At 51.4% G+C, this 21,461-nt stretch overlaps 1 protein-coding gene and 1 long non-coding RNA gene across 2 annotated transcripts; one reads left to right on the plus strand and one right to left on the minus strand.

Annotated features, from left to right (window-relative positions):
- Window positions 1-1,486: 1,486 nt before the first annotated feature.
- LOC120102324 (uncharacterized) lies at window positions 1,487-3,368 on the minus strand. The gene is made up of 2 exons (XR_005503677.1): window positions 3,238-3,368; window positions 1,487-2,734 (listed from the first exon to the last, which is right to left on the minus strand). It is a non-coding gene; the product is annotated as an uncharacterized LOC120102324 (long non-coding RNA).
- Window positions 3,331-21,461, plus strand: Emx1 (empty spiracles homeobox 1). The gene is made up of 3 exons (NM_001427580.1): window positions 3,331-4,136; window positions 9,467-9,651; window positions 19,172-21,461. Exons 1-3 carry the CDS (start codon window positions 3,617-3,619, stop codon window positions 19,337-19,339), a joined length of 873 nt encoding a protein of 290 aa, NP_001414509.1. The 5' UTR covers window positions 3,331-3,616; the 3' UTR covers window positions 19,340-21,461.

The following is a 21,461-nucleotide window of genomic DNA, read 5'->3' on the forward strand; positions in this document are numbered from 1 at the left end:
CTTTTCTGCTGGGATTGGGTAGAGGTCTGACTGTGAGAATGTGAGGAGAGAGGAAGTGAGAGAACTGGCCAGAGACTAAAGTTATTCAGAAAGTTGGAGGGTCAGCTGGTTTGGCCACACATGCTTAGAATCCCAGTTCCCAGGAGACAGAGGCAGGAGAATCACTTTCAGTGTGAGAGCAGCCTGGTTTACAGAGTGAGTTCCAGGTCTCTGCAGTGAGACCTTGTTTCAAAGAGAAGAAATGATGGTGGATGATTAAGAAGAAAAGTCGAGAGACAGAGGGAAACATGACAGAAAGATCTTTGGAAGAGTGGGAGACATGAAGGGGGACAATTGGAGAATAAACGGGGAGATGAAAACAGGAGGGGGGTACCATGTTGGATGGAGTTTCCCACGTAGTCAAGACTCTGATGGAGAAATCACCTGGCCTGGCTAGACACTGCACCCCTACCTGAAGCTAAAGGGAAGTCTTGAAGATGCTCCCTTAGTTTATCCCAATGAAGAGAGTAGCTGCTACCCAGGTGACTTTTACACAAGGCTTCCGTGGAGTGGGGTGTTGGCCTGAGCACCATGTGTTACTGATTTAATATTTGCAGACTTCCATAGAACCTTTGCCACTTATAAGCTATACATTGGAGGCAGGATGCTGATCAAGTCTCATGGTCCAGTACACAAAGAGTCTGGATTTGGTCCCTGCCATCTCAGAGACTGAGGGAAGAGAAACAGACAGAAGAGTACAGATGGTTGAGGTTGGATCAGCAGAGTAGGAGCCAGGATCTCTGAAGAAATCGAGGGAAAGTTTGGACAGATGTGGAGTGAGCTGACACAGCCAGCCAGGTGTGTGGAGTGTAGGAGCTCACACTGTGTATGTTGGGCCTCCATCTCCTGCAGAGCCCAGCAGTTTGGATGGGAAGGGAGACCACAGGATCGGATAAAGTCGGAGGTGAGTGGAGGGTACTTTGGTAAAGGAAGGTGTTATTAGGAGAGGTCTGCAAGCTGTGGAGGGGCAGACAGGGTAGGGGCAGGAAGAGAGAACTGGGTGAAGGTCAGAACTTTCTTGCAAAATCCAGAAAGGGTTGGAAGCTTGGCCACTTCTCCAGCTGCTGCAGGGGAGTAGCTAGGAAGAGGAGGCCCTTGGGGGAACAGAAATGAGGAAACCAGGCAGGGGATTAATGCCTGTGGACTGACAGAAGGGAATCAGTGAGTTCTAGGGGAGGACTAGGGAGGAAAGGTGAGTGAAGAGCTGACCAGGAGCAGACGTGAACCAGAGCAGGCACTTTAGATGCAGGGCTGGGATGGTGAGGACAGCCCAGCTTCCGGTCTGATGTTCCTCCTTCCAAGGAGTTCTTAGCTACTGCTCAGACTAGACATGAAACAAAAGCCTAGGGATGACCTGTGGGATTCACAAAGACCAGCAAGGGGACCTCTTCTGTCATCCCCCCCTATAGAGCCCAGCGCTTGTTTGCCCCCAACACACAACCAGAGCTTAAATCTAGACAATTTTATTCAGTGTAACTTGCATTCCTGCTCAGACCCTGCTCCAAGGAGACCATCTTCCAGATCCTCACCTCTGCCACTTTACACACACACTCACCGCCCCGCGCGTGCGTGCGCCGCCACCCAGGATATGGCAAAGGAAAAGAGGGGAAGATTGGTCCTTATGTGGACAGAGGAAGCGGGAGGTGAAAAGGGACAGTCTGAGACAGGTACCGGGTTCGGGGGTCGAGAAAGCATCATAGGAAGCAGCAGAGATTAGGAGAAGGCAGGGAGAGACAGGGTGCATAGCTTGAATCTGATAGAGTAGGAAATCCAAGGGTCTGGCCCTGGGTCATCCAGGACGGGAAGGGCTGCAAGGTGCGGTCCCTTTTCAGTCCCCTCTCGCCGCCTCCTCCCCACCTCGCCCAAGGGGGCCGGAATGGTACAGGCTTGCGGGGGCTTTTCGGAGCAGTCGAGTGGAAAATAGACTTTAACCCGCTTTGTAGCTGTGAGGGCGCCCCGAGCGCTTCTCCGGACCAAGGCTCCTGGCATTCCGGCGGGCCGCTGCAAGACCTGGCCTGGAGTCCCCATAGTTGTAGGGAGATGTAGACCCCACTGCCCTTTGGGGTTCTGGAGGCCCAGCTAGGAGGTGAGCACTTGGGTTGTGCGGTGGCCAGTTGGACTCCCCAGGGCAGCGACTAGAAAGCAGAATTTTCTTCGCCTCCCTCCCCCATCCTTCCCTCCACATGCGAGCAAGAACTGACTGGGTCCGGAGCCCCAAATCAAGAGCCCTAAAGGAGCCACAGCACCCTGGAAGATTGGGGTGGATAGACTACCGAGTACAGGTTCTAATGGTCAACTGCCCTCTTGTACTCCGGGCTTAACGCCTGCTATGGAAACTAACTTGAACAGATTGGGACACTGCCCCGCGGTCGCAAGTCACAGGTCGCAGGTCGCATGTCCAAGAGGCTAGGTTGCCAGTGCCACCCAGGGACCACTGGCCTGTTCCCTGGAGAACCACGCAGACAGCAAGACCAGCTCCAATTTAGAATATAGTGACCCAGAGACCTCATTTTGGCCTTGTCGTCTACTATTGGAGCCGGAGGAAAGGAAATCACTTTGAGCTTAAGCCCCGAGGTCCGGTGGGAGATAGTCGCTGCGTTGTGGGCTCCGCTGCATTGGGACGCTGCGAGCTGCTGCGGGAGAGCTGCGTGGCGATGGGCTCTGTGCTCCTCCTCGGACAGTAAGAACCGGGCCCCTGAGAAAAGAATGCATCCCGTTTGAAGCACTGTTCCCCTAATTCATAAAATCCAAATTTTCAGAAGCATGACTGCGGTTTCAGAAAATAGCTCCAGAGGCTGATGGTGGGTAAGGAGTCTCCCTTGCCCTTAGGTTAGGCGAACGTGGACTAGGTTCTCTGGACAATCTAGGCTAGACCCCAAACACCCATCCTAAGCTTGTACCCCAGTTCTCTACGAACTGAAACGACATCCCAGGACGAAGAGAGGGGTCTCAAGTACGGTACGCGCTAGAACAGGGTTTGGTATTTTTTCTCAAGCCCAGGCTTTGTAGATGTCCCGCTCAGAGCAGCCTGTGGCGGAGGCTAAAGGCTTCTCTCTCAAGTCAGAGAATCAAGATGCCGAGTGGAGGGGAGGAGGACACTAGATCAAGCACCAATCCTCCAGTCCGGTTTTTGCCTCCGACTGGGGACTGTATTTCCCCCACCCGCCATCCATCGCCCCGCCCCGCCCCGCCCCCCACCTTGGGGCAGGTGAGCTGTGGCCAATGGGGGAGCGCGGGGCAGGTGCCCGCTAACTCTCTCCTCGCTGAGCTGCAGCCCAGGCTTGGCCCAGCAGAGCTAGGAGGATCTCGGGCGGTGGTCTGTCACAGCTTGACTAGTAAGGGAGAAAGCCAGGAGGACCGCAGAAGCCGTTCTCAGTAGCAGAGGCAGCCCGCGCCCGGGCGTTTGCAGGGAGCTGCCTGCTGGGCCGCGGGGACCACGCTCCAGGCGGTGCGCAGTGGCCCAACACGGTGTTAGGGCTCTCGCACGCCCCTCGCCGCCCCGCTCCTGGCTGGTCCGCAAGGGCCCAGCGCGGGCAGGTGGGCGGGCGGGGGAGGTGAAGGGTGCGGGCGTGAGTGCATGTGCCAGGCTTGGTGCACACCCCGCACGGCGGCAGCGCCGGGGCACCGAGCGTTCCCCAGAGCCCCACTACCTCACTCCTCTTCGGCGGCAGCGACCATGTTCCAGCCCGCGACTAAGCGGGGTTTCACCATAGAGTCCTTGGTAGCCAAGGATGGTGGCACCGGCGGGAGTCCTGGCAGCGGGGGCGCGGGCTCCCATCCCCTGGCTGTGGCCGCCTCAGAAGAACCGCTCAGGCCCACGGCGCTCAACTACCCTCACCCCAGTGCAGCCGAGACGGCCTTCGTGAGTGGCTTCCCTGCCGCTGCAGCTGCGGGCGCCAGCCGCTCGCTCTACGGAGGGCCGGAGCTGGTGTTCCCAGAGGCCATGAACCACCCGGCTCTGACGGTGCACCCGGCACACCAGCTGGGCTCCTCCTCGTTGCAACCCCCTCACTCTTTCTTCAGCGCCCAGCATCGGGACCCTCTTCACTTCTACCCCTGGGTGCTTCGGAATCGCTTCTTTGGTCACCGCTTCCAGGGTGAGTGTCCTCGCTGTGTTTGTGACCCGGGGATGTGGGGGAGGTTCAGTGCGGCGGCGGGGCTGTTCAGAAGTTGTGGGGGACAAGGCTTAGGGATCAGCCTTGACTGTGAGCGGGCGATTAGCCTGCGGTCGGCTGTGTTGGTCTCTCACCCAAGAAGTGAGATTGGGACCGCCACGCCGGTTGGGACAGAAGACTAAGAGCATCCTAGGAGCTTTTTCAGACCCTCCTGTGGCCAGCCTTAATCTTTACGACTAAACCAGTCCTATCCCTGAAAATGTTGGCCCTCCGTCCTTCTTGTGCCAGAGCTTTGAGCTGTGACCATACTTCGCTCTCTTGGTCACCGCAACTCTTGGCGCGTCGGGGCAGGGGAAAGTCCACCTGCACTCCCTGGATCTGTGGGAAGCAGGGCAGCATGGTGTGCTCGTGTGCTCACTCAGAGTTCTTGGGACATTTCTCGGCAACCTTGGCCAGAGTTTTCCCAGTCACATGTGCCCTCTCCGCCCCAAAGTGGAAAAGGCTTGCGAAAAGCAAACTGGCTTTCTTCATCACTGACCTCCTCCAGGAGCCCACCCGGTTGCTAGAGCTCAGGACCGTGCTTTTGAGTGGGTGTTGGCGGAGGAGGGCTTTTAAGGTCATATCTAGTCTTACCCCACCCCGACTGCAACCGCATCTGGTTTGCTAATTAAGACCCCTCCAAAAGCCTTACACACACACACACACACACACACACACACACACACACACACCAGTTATCTGACTTTCCTAAAGAAAGGAGAGTTGTGTTCATTGCACATAATTTTCTTCTTTGGATCTGAAGTTTTCTTTCATTAAAAAAAAATAGAAAAAGAAAAAGGTTGGCCTTGATTCCTATAGCAATTGTTTGGTTCCCACTTTGATATAGACTTTACGTGCAGGTAAATCAAGCGTTTCGTAAAACAGCAGCAAAAATAAGACCAGGTTGGCTTTTCGGCTCCAGGAGCTACACTGACATTAAGCCAGAACTACACGGCCAAAGTGAATCTGATATGTGATACAATTATTTATACGATAAAAGAACATTTTTTCTCGACTCTTTAGCTATAATCGCTTAACTGACTTGGAGAAAGCTATTCGGAGAGGACCCCGATTTGACAATGAGCCAAGTCTTACCTAGTCACTATATACTAACCGAGAAATTCCCGTGTATTCAATAGTTTAATTACTTCGGCGCGTATTTTTATGGGCATAGTTTTCTCCTCAAAAAAAAAAAATTCGGGAGCGGAAAAGCCTAAGATATTAGCTGCCTTAGGTAACATTTCCTTAACATCAATGCTTACTACTAAAATGAGGTTTTATTCAAATTTAGCTAACTACCCCCCCGGGTGGGGGGCTCTATCTTCAGCTTTGGGCCCACTGGAGGAGTTTCGATTCGTCCAGGATGTGAGCCCACCGCAAAAGGGACCTGGGTTGGTGAAGGATCCAGGACCCTGGAACACAGGATGCTAAGGGCTCCTAGCGTAGTCCAGTGTCTCAGCATACTCAAGATGCTTTCTGGATGGGGCTTTTCCGGCCCTTAGTCCGGAATCTCACATTTTTCTCTCCACCTTTCACACCTCTGGTGCCCGGCACGCTGATCCCGCTCGCCCGATGCTGGAGGTGCCTTTTGAGAGAGATCAGCTCTCAGGCTCGGAACATCCCCAGCAGGCGAGGTCAATACTTTCTTCGCAAAACCCTCCAGGAAATTTCCGCTGCTCTCTGAGCCATCGGTCCCAGCGGATACATTGTGGAGTTACACAAACCGTGGGCTTTTTCTCTCCAGAACCGCGTCTCGACGCGGAGAAGGATCCGAGTGTGACCGCGCTTGCGAACTCGGAAGTCCAATGGGTGCTGATCAACCCTTTCCAACTCCGAAGTGCCGCAGTCTTGCAGCCCACATCCCGACGACGCCGCCTCTTCCAGATCCCACCGGGTCTCGGGGCTAAGAACCCAGCCGTCCCAGGCCCTCCGGCGCCGTGTTTTCTGGAGAACCGGGTCTCCGCGATGCTCACTTCAGTCCCGTTTTGATACAAGAAACGAAACCCTACAAGAACGAAACGGAGCCCGCGTACGCGTTCTGTGCGCGGCGCTCTCGGGCACCGCGAGCCGGTGGCGCCTAGAAGCCGCTTCTCCCCTAAGCAAAGAGGAAAAGCCAGGGTGCACGGTCCGGACCTCCGAACTGGGGGCCAAACGGGAAGAACCTGCGAAGATTAAGCGAGGTTGGCATCGTTTCGGAGATCTTTCCCAGGGATCAAGAACTTTCTAAATTGGAAAGCTACGTTTGAAGGGGACTAAGGGAGGGAGACTCAGCCCGGCTAACCCTGCTGCGGTTGTGGGCACTAGCATCAAAGGACGCCTTTGTTCAGGCAGGAGGAGGAGGGAAGAGCAATCTCCGCTTTACTGTCGACCGCTTCAGGTTCTAGCTCCAGGCCATTCCTCCAAGTTTGTAGCTAATGCGGCCTCTCCGTTTAGGACTACAGCTCCAGTCCAGGGCGCTTCGGATTCTTGCTCCCACTTTCCGCTTCCTGGTTCCTACTATCTCCACTGCTAGCTCCCTGCCATCGCTTTGCAGCGGCCTGGAGAAAAAGATTGGGGGATTTTCACACCCTAACTCCTAATTCCAGGGAAAGATGGGTTCGTGTTCCTTTCTTACGGGTGTCTGAAACTAACACCTTTTCTCACAGGCTGGAATTACTTCGTCCAAACAGGCTACATCCCACCTCAAGCTTGGTCTATCCTGTGGCTCAGTCAGGAACTGTGTAGGCTCCTCTGGAGGTGGTAGGGAGAGGTGTACCCTTTCCTATGGGTCAAAAAGAGAGGCGTCCAATACAAGACACCACGACATCCCTGTCATTAGGGAAACTGTACCCATTGATTAATATCGTCGGATGTTTGGTTCTGTGCTAAACGTCATCTTTCTCACTGGAAAAAGGCTTTGGTATTTAATTTATCAGTATTTTGGATGATTTTGTAGCCTAAGGCTTCTTTCGTACTTGAGTCAAGAAGACCCTGTGATTCACTGCATGCATATGAACACATACTGGGGCACATGCTAACCACTGCAGCAGGACATCCCTTCCGTTTCCCCGGAACCAAGCAAGATTGGAGGGTGGAGGCAAAGACACTTTGGGTCAGGATAAAGCTAGTTCAGGCTCTCCTCATCCTGTGGGGTTTAAACAGACAGGGAGGGCTTTCCCCCACGGTACAGGTGACTGACACACTCCCCAGCACCTCACTGAGCTGTTACAGAACACTGCCACAGAGCCCAGCCTTGCTTTCTCTGCTCCACACTTCCCGGCACACCTCTGCATCCCACTTCCTCAATCCTGCGTGGACCTCCACACTGCGACCTCACTGCTGTATAGGTTAGGCCAGACAGAATGCTGAGATAGACATTCCTTTCCCCACAACCTCTTCTCTGACTCATCTGTCCAGAGGAACTCCCCCCCCCCCGTTGGGGTTTTACCTGGACTCTGAACAATGTGGGCTTTCAAAGCAATTTATTCAATACAGACTTCTCCTCCATTTTTCTCACCTCCCCTGGACTTCCAGCTGGTCCTCACCAAGGCTTTGAGTCTTCTTATTCACTGTTTATTTTCCCCTCTTACTCTTTCTGGCAGACCACCTTCCCTGACGGTTCCTCTATTATCCCCCTTCTTCAATCAGGCTGATAGATCCTGGTCTGCTCTTGGCACCAACCTTAGGGGGAGACTCCTTCCTATACTCCTCAGTGACACCCCCTTGTCCTGTTGTATAGTAATGCAGACCCAATCACTTAAAACGTGTAGGTGATGGGAGGTCAATCCCAGACAACTATGTCCCAAAGAATATTCCAGCAACCCAGTTGACTGGCATAGACTTCCAAAGCCCAAAGACAGTCCAACCCAGAGGCAGGTGGGACCAGTAGAGGGATACAGTCAGTCTACTGGCTGAATTTTAACAAGGGCACCTCATGAGGTGACTTTCACTTACATAGCTCTTTCTAGAAATGGGAGATCTCATCTGAATTGTCCAGACTACTGTCTTCAGAATAAAGCAATAGGGTCCACTTGAGTCAACCCAGTCAGTAGCCATCTCTGAGGAAATTAATTGGATCAGTCAATCCCAGCAGCTCTCTGTGTCAAAACATCCCATCTAGGGCTCTGCATTGTTGGGTCAGTGTAACTGATACGAGCCTGTGTGTGAGGACCCGTGTGGGATAGTCTCAGGCCTTTTTTGAGTCCTTGAGAATGTGCAACTGTGTGAGGGCCCAGTGGGGGCCTTGCCAAGCCAGAGCTGTGGATAGAAGCCTGCTCTGACTTCTATACTTCCTGACCACCACCCCAGTCTTATTCAGTCCTCTTGAGTGTAGGAGTGGAGTGTGGGAGCTTTGCCAAGGGACAGCCACTCTCTGAAATCTTATACAGTAATGGGCAGAAAAGACAAAAGGGATGCTAGAGGGTATATTTACACACACCCATAGGGAAACGAATATATCTGTATGTATATATGGGATATATATATATATATATATATATATATATATATATATATAATTTACTTCCATGTTCTTTCAACTCAGAACTACTCAGAGAGAAAGGAGGAGACTTTCCCATGAGAATGGCTTCCACTCTTCCAGCCCTCCTTCACAGTGGGCCTGCCTTCACCGTGTTTAAGGCCTGACAAGAGAAGGAAGTGGCAGAGAGAAGTAGATTTGAGAACTCCAGGGTCTGCCTGCCTTCTTGGTGGACCTGGCCTGCTTTCGCCTCTGTGTGGAGGAGCCTAGGCCCACAGCAGGATTTTTTCAGCAGGGTTGTAGTAACCTGAGCACTTAGCTGCAGGAGTACTTTAAGCAGGAGTTAGAATCTTTGGAGGACCTCTGGTCCTGTCAGCCTTACTCTTCACACATTACCTTTCTGAGCCCCAGCCCTGTCCTCTTTATAGCTAGTCTGGAAAGGGGACTTATAATTTTTAACAAAATAATTTAAAAGCTAATCAATCTTTGGGGGCTGGGTGGAGGTAGCATCGTAAGGGCGCAGGAAAAGGCCTAAGGGACTTCTACCATTCCTTGGCCTTTCTGCTGCCCCTGGCAACGTTGGATTTGAGCCTGTTGGGCCCTCATCAGGCCTGGGCTCACGAGTGGATCATGCTAGTCGTTCCCTGAGGGTAGCTCTGAAGTGTGGTTTCAGGGCAGCGGCGAGGGAAAAGGGAGAAGCAGAGGAAGTGTCAGGATTACAGAGGTGGCAGGGCGACCCGAGGCAGAGGCCTGCTACTCACCCCGCCCCTTCTCTCTATCTGTACCTGCGTGTGCTGTTGTGGCCTCTGGGCTGCAGCAAGCGAAGTTCCCCAGGACGGGCTGCTTTTGCACGGGCCCTTCGCGCGCAAGCCCAAGCGGATTCGCACGGCCTTCTCGCCCTCGCAGCTGCTGCGGCTGGAGCGAGCCTTTGAGAAGAATCACTACGTGGTGGGTGCCGAGCGGAAGCAGCTGGCAGGCAGCCTCAGCCTCTCCGAGACGCAGGTGAGCATTCTCCTGCCTTCTCCGGCCACAACCTCGGGGTGCTGGAGGTGGGCGGTTAGGTGCAGGTGTCTCTACCCCTCGGTTCCAAAAGCCACCTGCGGCATCTAGGTCGCTCCCTGGAAACCCTACCCTTTCTCTGGCTTTGCCCTGCTAAGTTTCAAGAGTCTTGTTTTGTAATGAGACATGGTTTTGGTTTCACTGTGTAGCCCAGGCTGGCCTTGAACAATCCTCCAGTCTCTGTCTCCTGCGTTCTGGATAGCATATATAAGTCAAATCGCCCAGTTTCTCTGAGCTTATAATCAGCGCTAAGGATCCCACCAGAAGCATAGTAGGCAGAATTTGGTCGGTGGTGCGCCCAGGCAGCAAACATCCCTAACCCCTCTCCAGTCTAGATGACACAGTACCCACAAGTCTGTGGGAGTGGTCTGGGTCTTCTTGGCTCTGGCAAAACCGGGGAGACCTCTTCTGACCTCAAGTACCTGCAGTGTCTGGGCAAAGAAAGCCAGTGTCAGCTTTGCAACAAAGAAATAAGCCAACAAGAGACCAGCTTCTAACTGGATGCAGGCACTAGACATTTGCTAGGGCTCTGAGAAACTGTGGCTCGTTCGTTCGTCGTGGTTCACCTTTCCGCGATAAGCCTCCAACCAAGAGTGTCTAAGGACTATGCACGAAGGGCAAGGCCTGTGGAGTGTTGAGAGAACAAACTCCACTGTGTTGGGGGAGTTTTGAACGGTGACATTATAATTCCCATGTAGGGTTTAGTACTTGATTATTTAAAGGAAAAAAAAGATGTCTAGGGAATCAGTAAAGAGGCAAACATGAGGGGTTTTTTGTAAGCACCTTGCCATACCTGAACACCGTGTGAAAGTGCCACTAAACATTTGGTCCGTTCCTGTGAAGGAGGACAGAAGCAGCTGAGGGACTCTCAGCCTGGCTGCTATATTGGATGTCTTTCTAATTTAGGTTTACAGGCCCTCTGCAGGTAGGGGTCTGCCTGTGCTCTCCCACTAAATGCTGGTGTAACAGGGAGCGCTAGTCTGGTAGACAGCCCCTTCCTGCACCCCAGTTCCCTAAACTGATCTCACCCACTGGTCCTGGTATTTTGGATACAGTGTCTGGTACCCCATAAAACAGTTGAGTCAGGGCCTCCTTCCAGGCCACCACAGGCCTGAAGGGGTTTTAGAGCTGCTAGTTGACAGCTCTCACTGAACAAATCTTACAGAGCAACAGAGTTAGTTTTAAAAACCATTTTAAAGAAAGCAATGTTTAAAAAATTAAGTTAATAACACCTCTTTTCCCTCCTGGCAAACAGTGCTTTACGATTATTGTTTAAAACAAGGTGTTAACTTAAGAATGGTGTTTATAATTAGCTTCATGTAAAAAAGTAATATTTATTAAATGTTAATTGCAGGAATGTAAGAAAACAAAACAGTTTATAATCCTACCACCCACAGATTAGCACTTGTTGAAATCTTGTCATTGTTTTTAAACTTTCCATTTTTCAGCACAGTGAGAACATGTTTAATTAATTTTTCTTTCAAACTGAATCTAGCTTCCTGTCAATTTTAGCTTCTCCTAATGCCAGTTCATAGTTGATAGGCTGTTTATTGCTTTTGTTTCTATCATCAGACATTTCTATCATGCTTTTAGAACAGAACCAAAGAGAAGAATACAATGTGTCTGTTCTGCTAACCCTCAGGACTCTTGGTTAATCCTGCTCCCAGGGGAATGGTGTTCTCCCCCTCCCATCAAAGAATATCTGAAGGAACTGAGAACTTCTTGTAGCTCTGCCTTTCCAGATAAAGACCCTGAGGCGGAGAGGTGAGCTAAGCAGAGTGCCCAAGTCAGGCAGATGGAACTTCTGCCTGTTGTGCACAATGGGCAAGTTGCTTGACCTCTCTCAGTTGTTTCTTCATCCAGAGAATACGTTTGAGGGTTAGAGGTAGCCCAAGTAACAGCCATTCCCATTCCCTCTCAGGTCTGTTCTCTTTGTTTAAAGTAATACATCAAATAGCATAATAAAGACCCCGCCTAGGTTTTCCCTAGGCCGATATTCTTCCTGCCACATTCAGTATCATCACTGTTTCCCTTCTGTTGTCCTTGTAACTTCTTTGGACTTACACTGGAGAATTAGCTCACCATGCACCCCTCAGTGTTTGCCGTTCAAGCTTAACGGTCACTTTCAGTTATCTGCTATTCATCAAGCATGTGGTGCTCCAGTCAGCTTCCTGCTTTGCGTTTCTAACATGATACCTACATTTGTCAGCCAGGTCTCTGTGCTCTGCCCTTTACATGTAACTGTCTTTTATCTAGCAACTTGTATCTGTCTGTGTTCTTTAGCCATGTCCCTAAATTGGGAAATTTATGTTTTCTCCAAACTACATGCTTTTCTTCTTAACAATAACCTCCATGTACCCATCTGTTGATTGTCTCATCCATTTTGTCTTCTGTCCACCAGCCATCTCTAGAGAGCTGTTGGCAACTGTTGACATCTTCCTACCTACTGACGATTATCTTGCCAGCTCAGCTCTGGCTCTGGCTCCTCCCAGGCTTCCATTGTCACATTGCTGTGATTGGAAGAAATAAATGCCAGGGTCATCTCCAGCCCTGAATTTGTGAGGCTCACTACCCACATTCTACTTCTGACTTTCCTGTAGAGTGTGTGTGTGTGTGTGTGTGTGTGTGTGTGTGTGTGTGTGTCCCCTCCACTCTCCCACGGTGTCCCCCTTGCCTTTCCTAATACCCATCACATTTTGCTGTTGTGACTTAATTATCTGTCATGTCCATATGTCAATCTGTAGATCAGCTGCAGCCACTCTCAAGGAGATCTTAAAATACAGGAATACCCAGGAGATGCTCTTAGGATATCCAAGATGCAGTCCAAGGAAGAAACATTTCCCACAGCTCACTGGGGAATTAAGATGAACTGCAGGTCTGAGTATCTTGGTTGTGGGAGGCAGAGGTCAAATTTTTTTTCTCATGGGATCCAGCACAGTGCCTGGCATGGAGCAGATATTCAGTAAATACATACTGAATAAAAGCCAGGCATAGGGCTGCAGAGTTGTCTCCCTGGTTATGAGTACTGGCTGTGCTTCCGGAAGACTGGGATTCAATTCCCAGGACTCAAAGGGCAGTTCACAGTCACTCCAATTCCAATGGATGCAACACCCTCTTCTGGCTTCTGTTGGAACTGCATGCTTGCGGTACATACACATATATAGGTAAAACATTCATACACATAAAATAAAAGTAAGAAAATTTTTCAGTCAGGCAGACTGGCATACACCTATAATCCCAGCACTTGGGAGGTAGAAGCAGATGTCACTGAAACGCTATACTGAAGCTGGCCTGCTTTGTGTCAATCTGTAGACAGATTGAGACCTGTCTCAATCAACCCTGAGCGGTCAGATACATTTGTTTTGATCTCACACACTCAGCCAGCTTTATGAATTATTTCTTTGCCCCCTTCCTTGGCTCCTCCTTCACTGTCTTTCCCCTTCGGTCCTGCTGTCATGGCTGACTGTTGGGTTTGATGGCACAAAGACAGGCTATAGATAAGTCTCAGAGGAGGACTCTGTGCTGGTAAAGCTCCAGCTTCAGGTGTTGGGTAGCCTGAGCTACCTGGTACTGAGCTGTGTGGCTTAGCTAGGAGTGGTGTTCGTGCTGGGATGGCTGGGGAGGTGTTCGGCCCAAGGGGTGGAAGGATGGGTCCTGGGCCATAGCCAGTTTTCCCTTCTGATTGTAATCATTTGCTTCTTACGACTGTGGTACTGAATGGGATGGGACCAAGAAGGCGCTCATCCAAGCTTGCATTCATGTGGCTGCTTGGCAGATCTAGACGTAGGCCAGAACAGCACCTCGATCACCGTGAGGGTGTGTTCCCACCATATGAGATACATGCAGGCTGGTTTCCATGGACACCAAGAGGCCAGGCAATACCTGGGGTACCCATCAGATGCCAGTAGGCAGTCACAGGCCACATGGGGATGAGTGCTGTTCTTGGCTAATTACATGTTCCAGTAGCCCCTAGAATCAAATAGACCATCAGTGTCTCTAGACCTTGTCTGCCTTTTACTTTTGCTGAGCTGTGAGAAAAGCAGGAAATGTGGTCTTGGGCCTTGGAGAGTCTTCACATAATGGCGGAAGCTGCTGCAGATATAGATAAGTCTATACATACCTGCAGGACAGGAACAGAAAACGCTCTTGGTTGTTGATTAGTGTGTTAAATTAAAGTATACGGTCCTACATTCGTGCAGGACAAGGATAGGGTGAGTAACTGGGTCCTCTTGAAGCCACAGCTCAGGATGAGGGAGATCAGAGACCTGATAGGTGGGAGGTCCCCAGCAGGCTTCTGGGCTGGAAGGTTTGGAAGAATGTGTAGGATTATGGGGGAGGGGCACACACAAGTATTAGATGAGGGCAAATTAAAGTGGAGATGGAGGTGTCAAGACCAGACTCCATTTTGAGGCTTGAGAGCAGGGAGAGAGGGAGGTCTTTACCTACCTATGGGTTTTCTTCATCGACATCCAGGGTGGGAGCTTCCTGCCATGGAATGTTTGCCTTTGGAGGGATGGGTGAGCAGAAGATATCCAAGTGGCTTGGGTTTTAGGGAAAAGTTTGACAGTAACTCAGTAACTCACTGTGGCTTTGGGATGACACACCCCTTCTTCTTCTTCTTTTTTTTTTTTTTTTTTTTTGGTTCTTTTTTTTCGGAGCTGGGGATCGAACCCAGACACCCCTTCTTCTAAGTCCTGACTCCAGTGTTTCCTTATTCCTATAGCCTGGAAGTCCCATGTGGTGGACTGAGGAGAGGCTAAGCAAGACTCTGAGATGCTGGGACTCAGGCCAGATGAGTTTAGTACAGTGAGGGAGAGGACCTAGGATGGGTGGAGGGAGCAGGAGGAGTTGGGGTGACCCCAGCTTGGGGGAATGAGGGTTGATCTGACTGAGAGCAGGAAGTCTGACATGATCAATTGATAGGAAATGGATCCCCCAAGAGAGGGCAGGGAAGAGAGCAGGCTGAACGGTGGCGGTGGCGTGATTGATGTCTCCAAGCTGCCGTCTATTCTAAGGACTTTATGTCTGAGGCCGACAGACTAAGAAGACATGTTTAAATTAAAGTAGAAGAGAGAGCGGTAGAACATAAGGAGGAACTTCCCATGTCAGAGTCGCAAGATCTTGACAGGGATGTTTGGACTTCTGAAAGCCGGGACAGGGTGCGGGGAAGTATACAGGCACCTGGGGCTAAGAGCCTGAGATTGGAGGTGAGGTGAGCGAGGTGGAATGACCCCTCTTTTGTTCAGAGCAGCAGATGACTCAAAAGTTAATGGTGGTCTCCAAAATACTAAGAGGAGCTGTTTCCCACTTATTTGTAAACTCACTGTCTATTCACTCAAGAATTCACCCATGTGTGTTTCCACCATAGCGTGTAGTGATTGGTCCTCTGGGGAAGTGCTGTGTTGACCCATTCAGAACCATTTCTTGCTCTTCATCCTGCCTGACTCAAGGTGAACCACCCCCACCCCCACCCCAACCACCTGTCTGCAAAGGGTGTCTCTCCAGCTTCCTCCAGCAAGAGGTTAACACACTCTCTCTTGCTTCCTTGTGCTCTCTTTCTGGCTTCAAATTCCTGTGTACAAATCTAACTAGTCTAGTTTTATTTCTGTTGCTGCGACTAAAATATCCTGACAGAAAAACAACTCAAGGGAGGAAAGAGTTTATTTGGTTACAATTTGAGGTTAGAGTCCATCACCGAGGGAAGCCAAGACAAGAAGTCAAAGCAAGTATTCGCAGGTAGTAGGCCACCTAGCTATTCCACACAAGGTAGCCTTTAACCAAGCAACCCACTTCACAGCCAAAGAAGTGCATCAGGAACTTCGAAGGATGCTGCTCTCTGGAGGGCAAGCAGGATTGTGCTCCCCTAGCTTCCTTACATACTTCAGGACCCCCTGCCCAGGGAACAGCCGCGCCCACAGTGGGTGGGCCTCCCCACATTAATCAAAAATCCAGAGAGTTTTCTATGATATGGCCACAGGCCAATCCGATTTAGGCAAGTCCTCGACTGAGATTATCATCTCAGAAAATTCTATTGTGTGTTAAGTTGGCAGTTAAAGCTAGCCAAGATGGTTCGGTTTTTCCCAAACCAAGCAGTGCAGAAGAATTGATGCTCAGGACAGCCTGGTCTACTTAGGGAGTTCCAGGCCAAGCAGAGCTACATAGTGAGACCCTGTCTCAGAAAACCCAAAACAAAACCAAATCAAAATAGCAACCCCCCCAAAAAAAACAAAACAAAACAAACCAACGAAACCCCCCTTGCAAAAGCACATCCACTAAAAGACCTCATTTTAGCACTGAGCTCTCTCCCAGCCTTGTTTCTGATCCCTTCCAGCCCCTCTTCTGCTGATTCCTCCCATTTCCCAGACCTGTCCCTGGCACCACTTGCTGGCAGTACAGTGTTGGGTTACTCCACCTCCGTACAACTGGATGGCCATACCTGGACAGGTCTTCTGGGCCTCGGGACTCAACTCCAAAGCCAGAGAGGACACTGCTTAGCTTCCCTGGAATCCAGATATATCCAAGCAGGCTTTCAAAGGCCAATAAGAGTTCCAGGTTACCTAACTGAGGGCAAAATGGGGAGTCCCAGAAGACTTCACTAAGAAATTGGGAGATACTCAGTAAAATGGGGATTCAGGTGATTACAGGAGCTTCTCCCCCAAACCATAGGGGTCAAGCTGGGTGGTGCCTGGGTGGCCTGCAGCCACCATTTCTGGCATGGTGTGGGGGCTGAGAGAGGTGATTATACATTGGCATTGGGGTGGGAGAATAAAAATTAGGGAACAAATTTGTTAGGTGTTTAGGTCCATTCCCTTCTGTCTCACCCATGGCCATGACTGCACTATTCCAACACTGTTCATCCTGGCTCCTGTACTATTATGACGTCACAACTGTCCCTGCTATTATAGGATTTATAAGCAGTGTCTGGATACCCAGCCCAGAGCTGCTCTGCAGAAGACATCCAGGCTGCCTATGAAGAGGGCTATTCCAGGGGGTGGGGGTGTCTTTCTTGTCCCCAGTGCTGTTATTTTTGAAATAGGGTCTCATGTAACCAAGGCTAGCCTTGAAGTCACTATATACCTGAGAATGACCTTAAGTTTCTGATCCTTCTACCCGTTACCTTCCCAGTGCTGGGACTATAGACTTGTACTATCCCTTCTCCTTTATGTGGTGTCGAGGCTAGACCACAAGGCTTGGCGCATGCTAAGCAAGTGCTCTACCAATTGAACTGCAGTTCTGCCCCGATTGACTTTAGTTCTCTTACGGAAACAAATAGTCGGGATTCTCTTTTGAGTGGTGTACCAGGATGCTGCCCTATCCCTGGGCTCTACTCTGCCATTGGTAGTTTCCATCTTTGGGAGAGAGTTGACGGGCAAGATAGCATGCTAGGTCTGTCCCTTACAGGCCACTGTAATCATCAGTCTCCGTGAGACTTGAGGATGGGGTGCAGAAAGTGACCTGTCTCTGGGTGCTCTCTACTGCCCCCTTGAAACCACTTGCATCCAGCCCACTTGGACTCAGATATGCTGTCCTGTACACAGCTCTGAGTCATTCACAAAAGGCAGGGCAAGCTCGTCCACCCACTGGCTGACACACTCACAGTATGCTCTGGGATAGAGGGCAGGAACTGGGCTGACTGCCAAGGGTGTGCCGAGAACACCAGTGCTTAGGTGGGCACAGAATCCAGAAGTCCTGAGCTCAGAGCAGCCAATATCCTTTCCTGTCTACTTGAGAAGAGGCACACAGGCTATAAAGCCTGAACCCTGCCTTCAGGAGGAAGGAAGGCATCCCTTGTCCGACTTCATTCACCAAAGCTGGGTGCAGGGATGTTCCCTGGACCGGCTCTCTTGTCTTGAGCTAGTGGCATTTGGAACACTGAGCACCAACGTTCCCACCTCCAACCTAGTGGCAGGACAGATGGCTCGGTGGAGGCCTCTGTGAGCAGGGATTGTGAGGAGAACCTTCAAGGGCCTCTATGAAGGGAAGAAAGGGTATATGAGGTTGGCACATCCCCAGCATGAAGCCATCCTACAGCCAGGGTACCAGGCCCAGTCTCCGCTTTGCTGCTGTGCGTGCTTGTCTGCAAGGGCTCCCTTCAGCCCTGCCATGAGTTCCAGATCCCCCTCCAGCAGTTACTGCAGTTGCCAGAATCGGAATGTTCACCATCACTGTTCACAAACAGCTTACCAGTGCTGTCTGCACAGCCACACGCCACAGCCCCTGCTTGTTTTAAGCCGTGCTGATATTCCCAGGAAAACACCAGGGCTTGCATGCAACTCCATTACCCCACATCCCCTACCCCTTACCCACAGGAGTCCAGGAGGCACCTTGGAACAACAAAGGGTCCCAAAAGCATCTCACTTATGGATGAGGGATGTGAGTCCTGCCAGCATCAAGGAGGACTTGGGCCTGGCTGGCCCACAAGGCTGAGTGAAGAGATCAGTCAAAGCAGCATGGAGTACTAAGGGAGCATGGGAGCATGGGGAACCACCTATAGGGGGATGTAAGGGCTGTGTTGTGGACACCCAGTAATGCTGGGAGAGAAGGAAGGACCGTAGAGATAGAACTAAATGGTGCTTCCTAGAGATGCCTAGAACCACAGGCCTGTTGTTGCCAACGAAGGATGCTGTCCCCCTTGTGCAAGCCTCACACAAGGCAAGGCTCCCAGGCACAGAAGTAGGGACTCCCTACATTCAAATCAGCACTTGTTTCTGTCCTCCGGTTTTCTTCTGACTGTTTCTTGTGTGGCCTGTGACATCTAGATGGACCACGGGGGTCAGTGCTGTTGGGACAAGAGGTACAGAGCTGACCCTGTGTGTGGGATAAGACCTCAGACAGAACTCTCCCCATACGTGTCCGTCCAAGGTCAAATGATCAGGGTGGATTTTAGACTGCCCTGAGGAGCTGCCACCTGAGGGACTGGGGTTCCCTACCACACAGCTCTGGCCTGCTCCGTTCTACTACTGAAGTGGGTAGGGCATTTTCACACAGTACAGACAGCATGTGAGTTTACAGGATCCATTAATGGCTCTGGGAACTTAGATGTAGTTTGGCTGTCGTAGGCCATGTTCTTGGTGTAGATGCCTCCTCTGGGCTATGAAGCCATGATGTCTCATGTGGCGGTGAGGAGTATGCTTTGGGCCCTCTGGGGATGGCTACATCTTCTCTGGACCCAGGCAGAGCCCTGGCCTGTTATGCTCTCCTTGGCCGGGTCCAGGAGGTTGAGCAGCCATACCTGCCCCCTCTGTTTGGGGAAACTGCCCTTATGTCTAGCTCAGTCCGTTCCCCGGCCCCCTCCTCGCTTGCATCTGAAGAGCAGGCCTCCAGACCTGTCGGGTGGCAGATGCCTGGAAGAGAACCCTGGCCTGCATGGCCTCAGTTCCCCATCTGACTTCCAGCTCAGCTGCAGTGTGGAGGCCATCTTGGATGCTTTCTTACCTATGCCCCTCCCTCCCTCCCGGCCCAGGTGAAGGTGTGGTTCCAGAATCGGAGGACAAAATACAAACGGCAGAAGCTGGAGGAGGAAGGGCCGGAGTCTGAGCAGAAGAAGAAGGGTTCCCACCATATCAACCGGTGGCGCATCGCCACGAAGCAGGCCAACGGGGAGGACATTGATGTCACCTCTAATGACTAGGGGAACAGTCGAGAGCCCACAAGGGCAGAGCATTGCTTGCTGCTGGCCGGGGCTCCAGGGGCCCACGCTGGACTCTGGCCACTCCTTAGCCAGGCTGCAGGGAGGTGTCGAGTCACGGCCCCACAGGGCTTGGAGCCTGGGGCCATCACCGTCAGAGGGACAAGAAAATGGGCTGGCTGAGGCCTGGGACTGCTCAGCCTTCTGGTGGAGAGCCTGCTGCTTGGGTGGACCGCCCATCCCTGCGGCCCCCCCAGCTGCTCTCCGTGTCTCTGTCTTTGTTCTGAGACATGTCTCTTTTAATTTATTTTCCAGGTCCTGCTGTAGTTCTTAGTGATCCTCTCATGTCCCCCTTCCCTATGGGAAATAATAATAAAAAAAAATCTCTCTCTTAACGACACAGCTATCCATCTTCAACCGTAGAACCTGGGCTGCAGGGTGTTGGTTCTCAGTGTGGTAGGAGCTGGTCAGCAAGGGCGCTCAGGGACTGCAGACTCCAGCTGAGGAGCATCCAGAGGGAAGGAGACCAGGGGGTGGGTTAAGGAGGTCCCAAGCCCAGCCCCCACACAGATGTGCACCTGTCCTGAAGAACCTGAAGCACCCCCTTGTCCTAGTTTCTTTTTCAGACACAAGGTCTTACTCTGTTACCCAAACTGGCTTCCAAGTCACAGCAATCCTCCTGCCTCAGCCTCCTAGGTGCTGGATTGTAAGTATGAGCTACCACACCTGGTGCCCATGGGCTTGATGATGAGCTTGCTGAGGTCATCGTGGCTCAGGGACACCTCCACCCAACCAAGAAAGGCAAGGCAGGCCCAGTGAACTCTTGTCCATCTGCCTTTTACTTTGTCTGTTTGTCCTTTCCCCTTGACACGATTCCTTCCATCCTGGAGAAGTTTGATTTGTATTTCCAACAGTCTTTCCCTCCCAACACCCAGGCTGCCTCTACTTCACCTCTCATGAGCTTCCCCACTGTTCATTCTAGCATATCCTGATGTGAATGACAGCCACCAACCACTGCCCCAGCTCCTCTTTCCTACACTCATCCACTTCCAGTCTGGGTTCATCTGTTCCTTCACCTGTTGGGGTGCCCTCCTTGTCCCCCTAACCCCTATGTTTTCATTTTGGATCCCTCTTTGGGTCTCCTCTTCCTCTGGTTCATCCATACCTCATGTCTCTCCTAGTCAGCTCATCTATTCCTGGCTAGACAGTGATGTCTGGTCACACATCAATCTGTGTAGTGTCCCCCAGTTGTCTCTGCTACTTTTCTGGTCCTGGTCTGCTATCTGGAAGAGCACAGACATTACGTGGCTTCTGTGGATATCGAAGAAGGCCCTCCATGCTGTGGCCAGAAGGGTTCTGATCCTCCTGACAGTGTCTCTTCTCTCTCTATTCTGTACTGTGCTGATGCTTCTCTCCCACCTGTGGCCTGTCCTACTTTGCTTCTAGTGTCCCTGAGTAAGCTGTCATGGCTTTTGCTGGCCTGTGCTGTTCTTCCATCTGGGATGTTGGTGAGTACCCTGCGGACACCTTATCCTTGTTGAAGGCCCATTCCTATTGCCTGGGCTAGCGGCAGAAATCCAAGCACGCAAGGTTCTTTTGCTGAGAGCACAGGCCAAGTCCCACTGTCCTACCTTTTTCTACCCTGCCTGTCTTGCTGATGTCCACTTCTATTTCCAGAAACCAAAAGACTTCCTCCTGTCCCTTCCTCCATCAAATGAATACATCCCTCAAATCTTAAAAGTTCTAACCCAGCTAAGTCTGTATTAAATTCTGGACAGCTCTCCCTGCCAAGCAATAGTGTTGTGGGGAGGGGTGTCCATGAACAGGTAGGATGGGAGGAGAGGCTCCCTTTCAGTACTAGTGATGGGGAAACAGGATGGGAGAGCCCTTCCTTGCTTGGCTGGGGACTGGGGTTGGGTGGGGGATGGGTCCTGGAAGATCCCAGCAGAATGCCCCATCAAGAAGATAAAGAACTAGAAGAACCGAAAACCTGCCAATCTTCCTAGGCAGGCCTGCTGGGGCGGGGCGGGGAGCCCCCTCCATCCCCCCATGTTGTGCCTCTCCCGCAGACGGTAAATATTGGTGTTGTGACTTCATTAATAAAGGCTTCTGTGAGCCTGAAAAA

Source organism: Rattus norvegicus, chromosome 4, assembly GCF_036323735.1.
Source record: "Rattus norvegicus strain BN/NHsdMcwi chromosome 4, GRCr8, whole genome shotgun sequence".
In the NCBI taxonomy this organism is placed as follows: Eukaryota; Metazoa; Chordata; class Mammalia; order Rodentia; family Muridae; genus Rattus; species Rattus norvegicus.

What these genes read in the sequence shown, in the direction of transcription:
- Emx1 (NM_001427580.1), top strand. Translation starts at nt 3,617, where the DNA reads ATGTGCCAGGCTTGGTGCACACCCCGCACGGCGGCAGCGCCGGGGCAC. An exon ending in CTTTGGTCACCGCTTCCAGG is followed by an intron (nt 4,137 to 9,466) that starts GTGAGTGTCCTC and finishes TCTGGGCTGCAG; the next exon opens with CAAGCGAAGTTCCCCAGGAC. An exon ending in TCAGCCTCTCCGAGACGCAG is followed by an intron (nt 9,652 to 19,171) that starts GTGAGCATTCTC and finishes CTCCCGGCCCAG; the next exon opens with GTGAAGGTGTGGTTCCAGAA.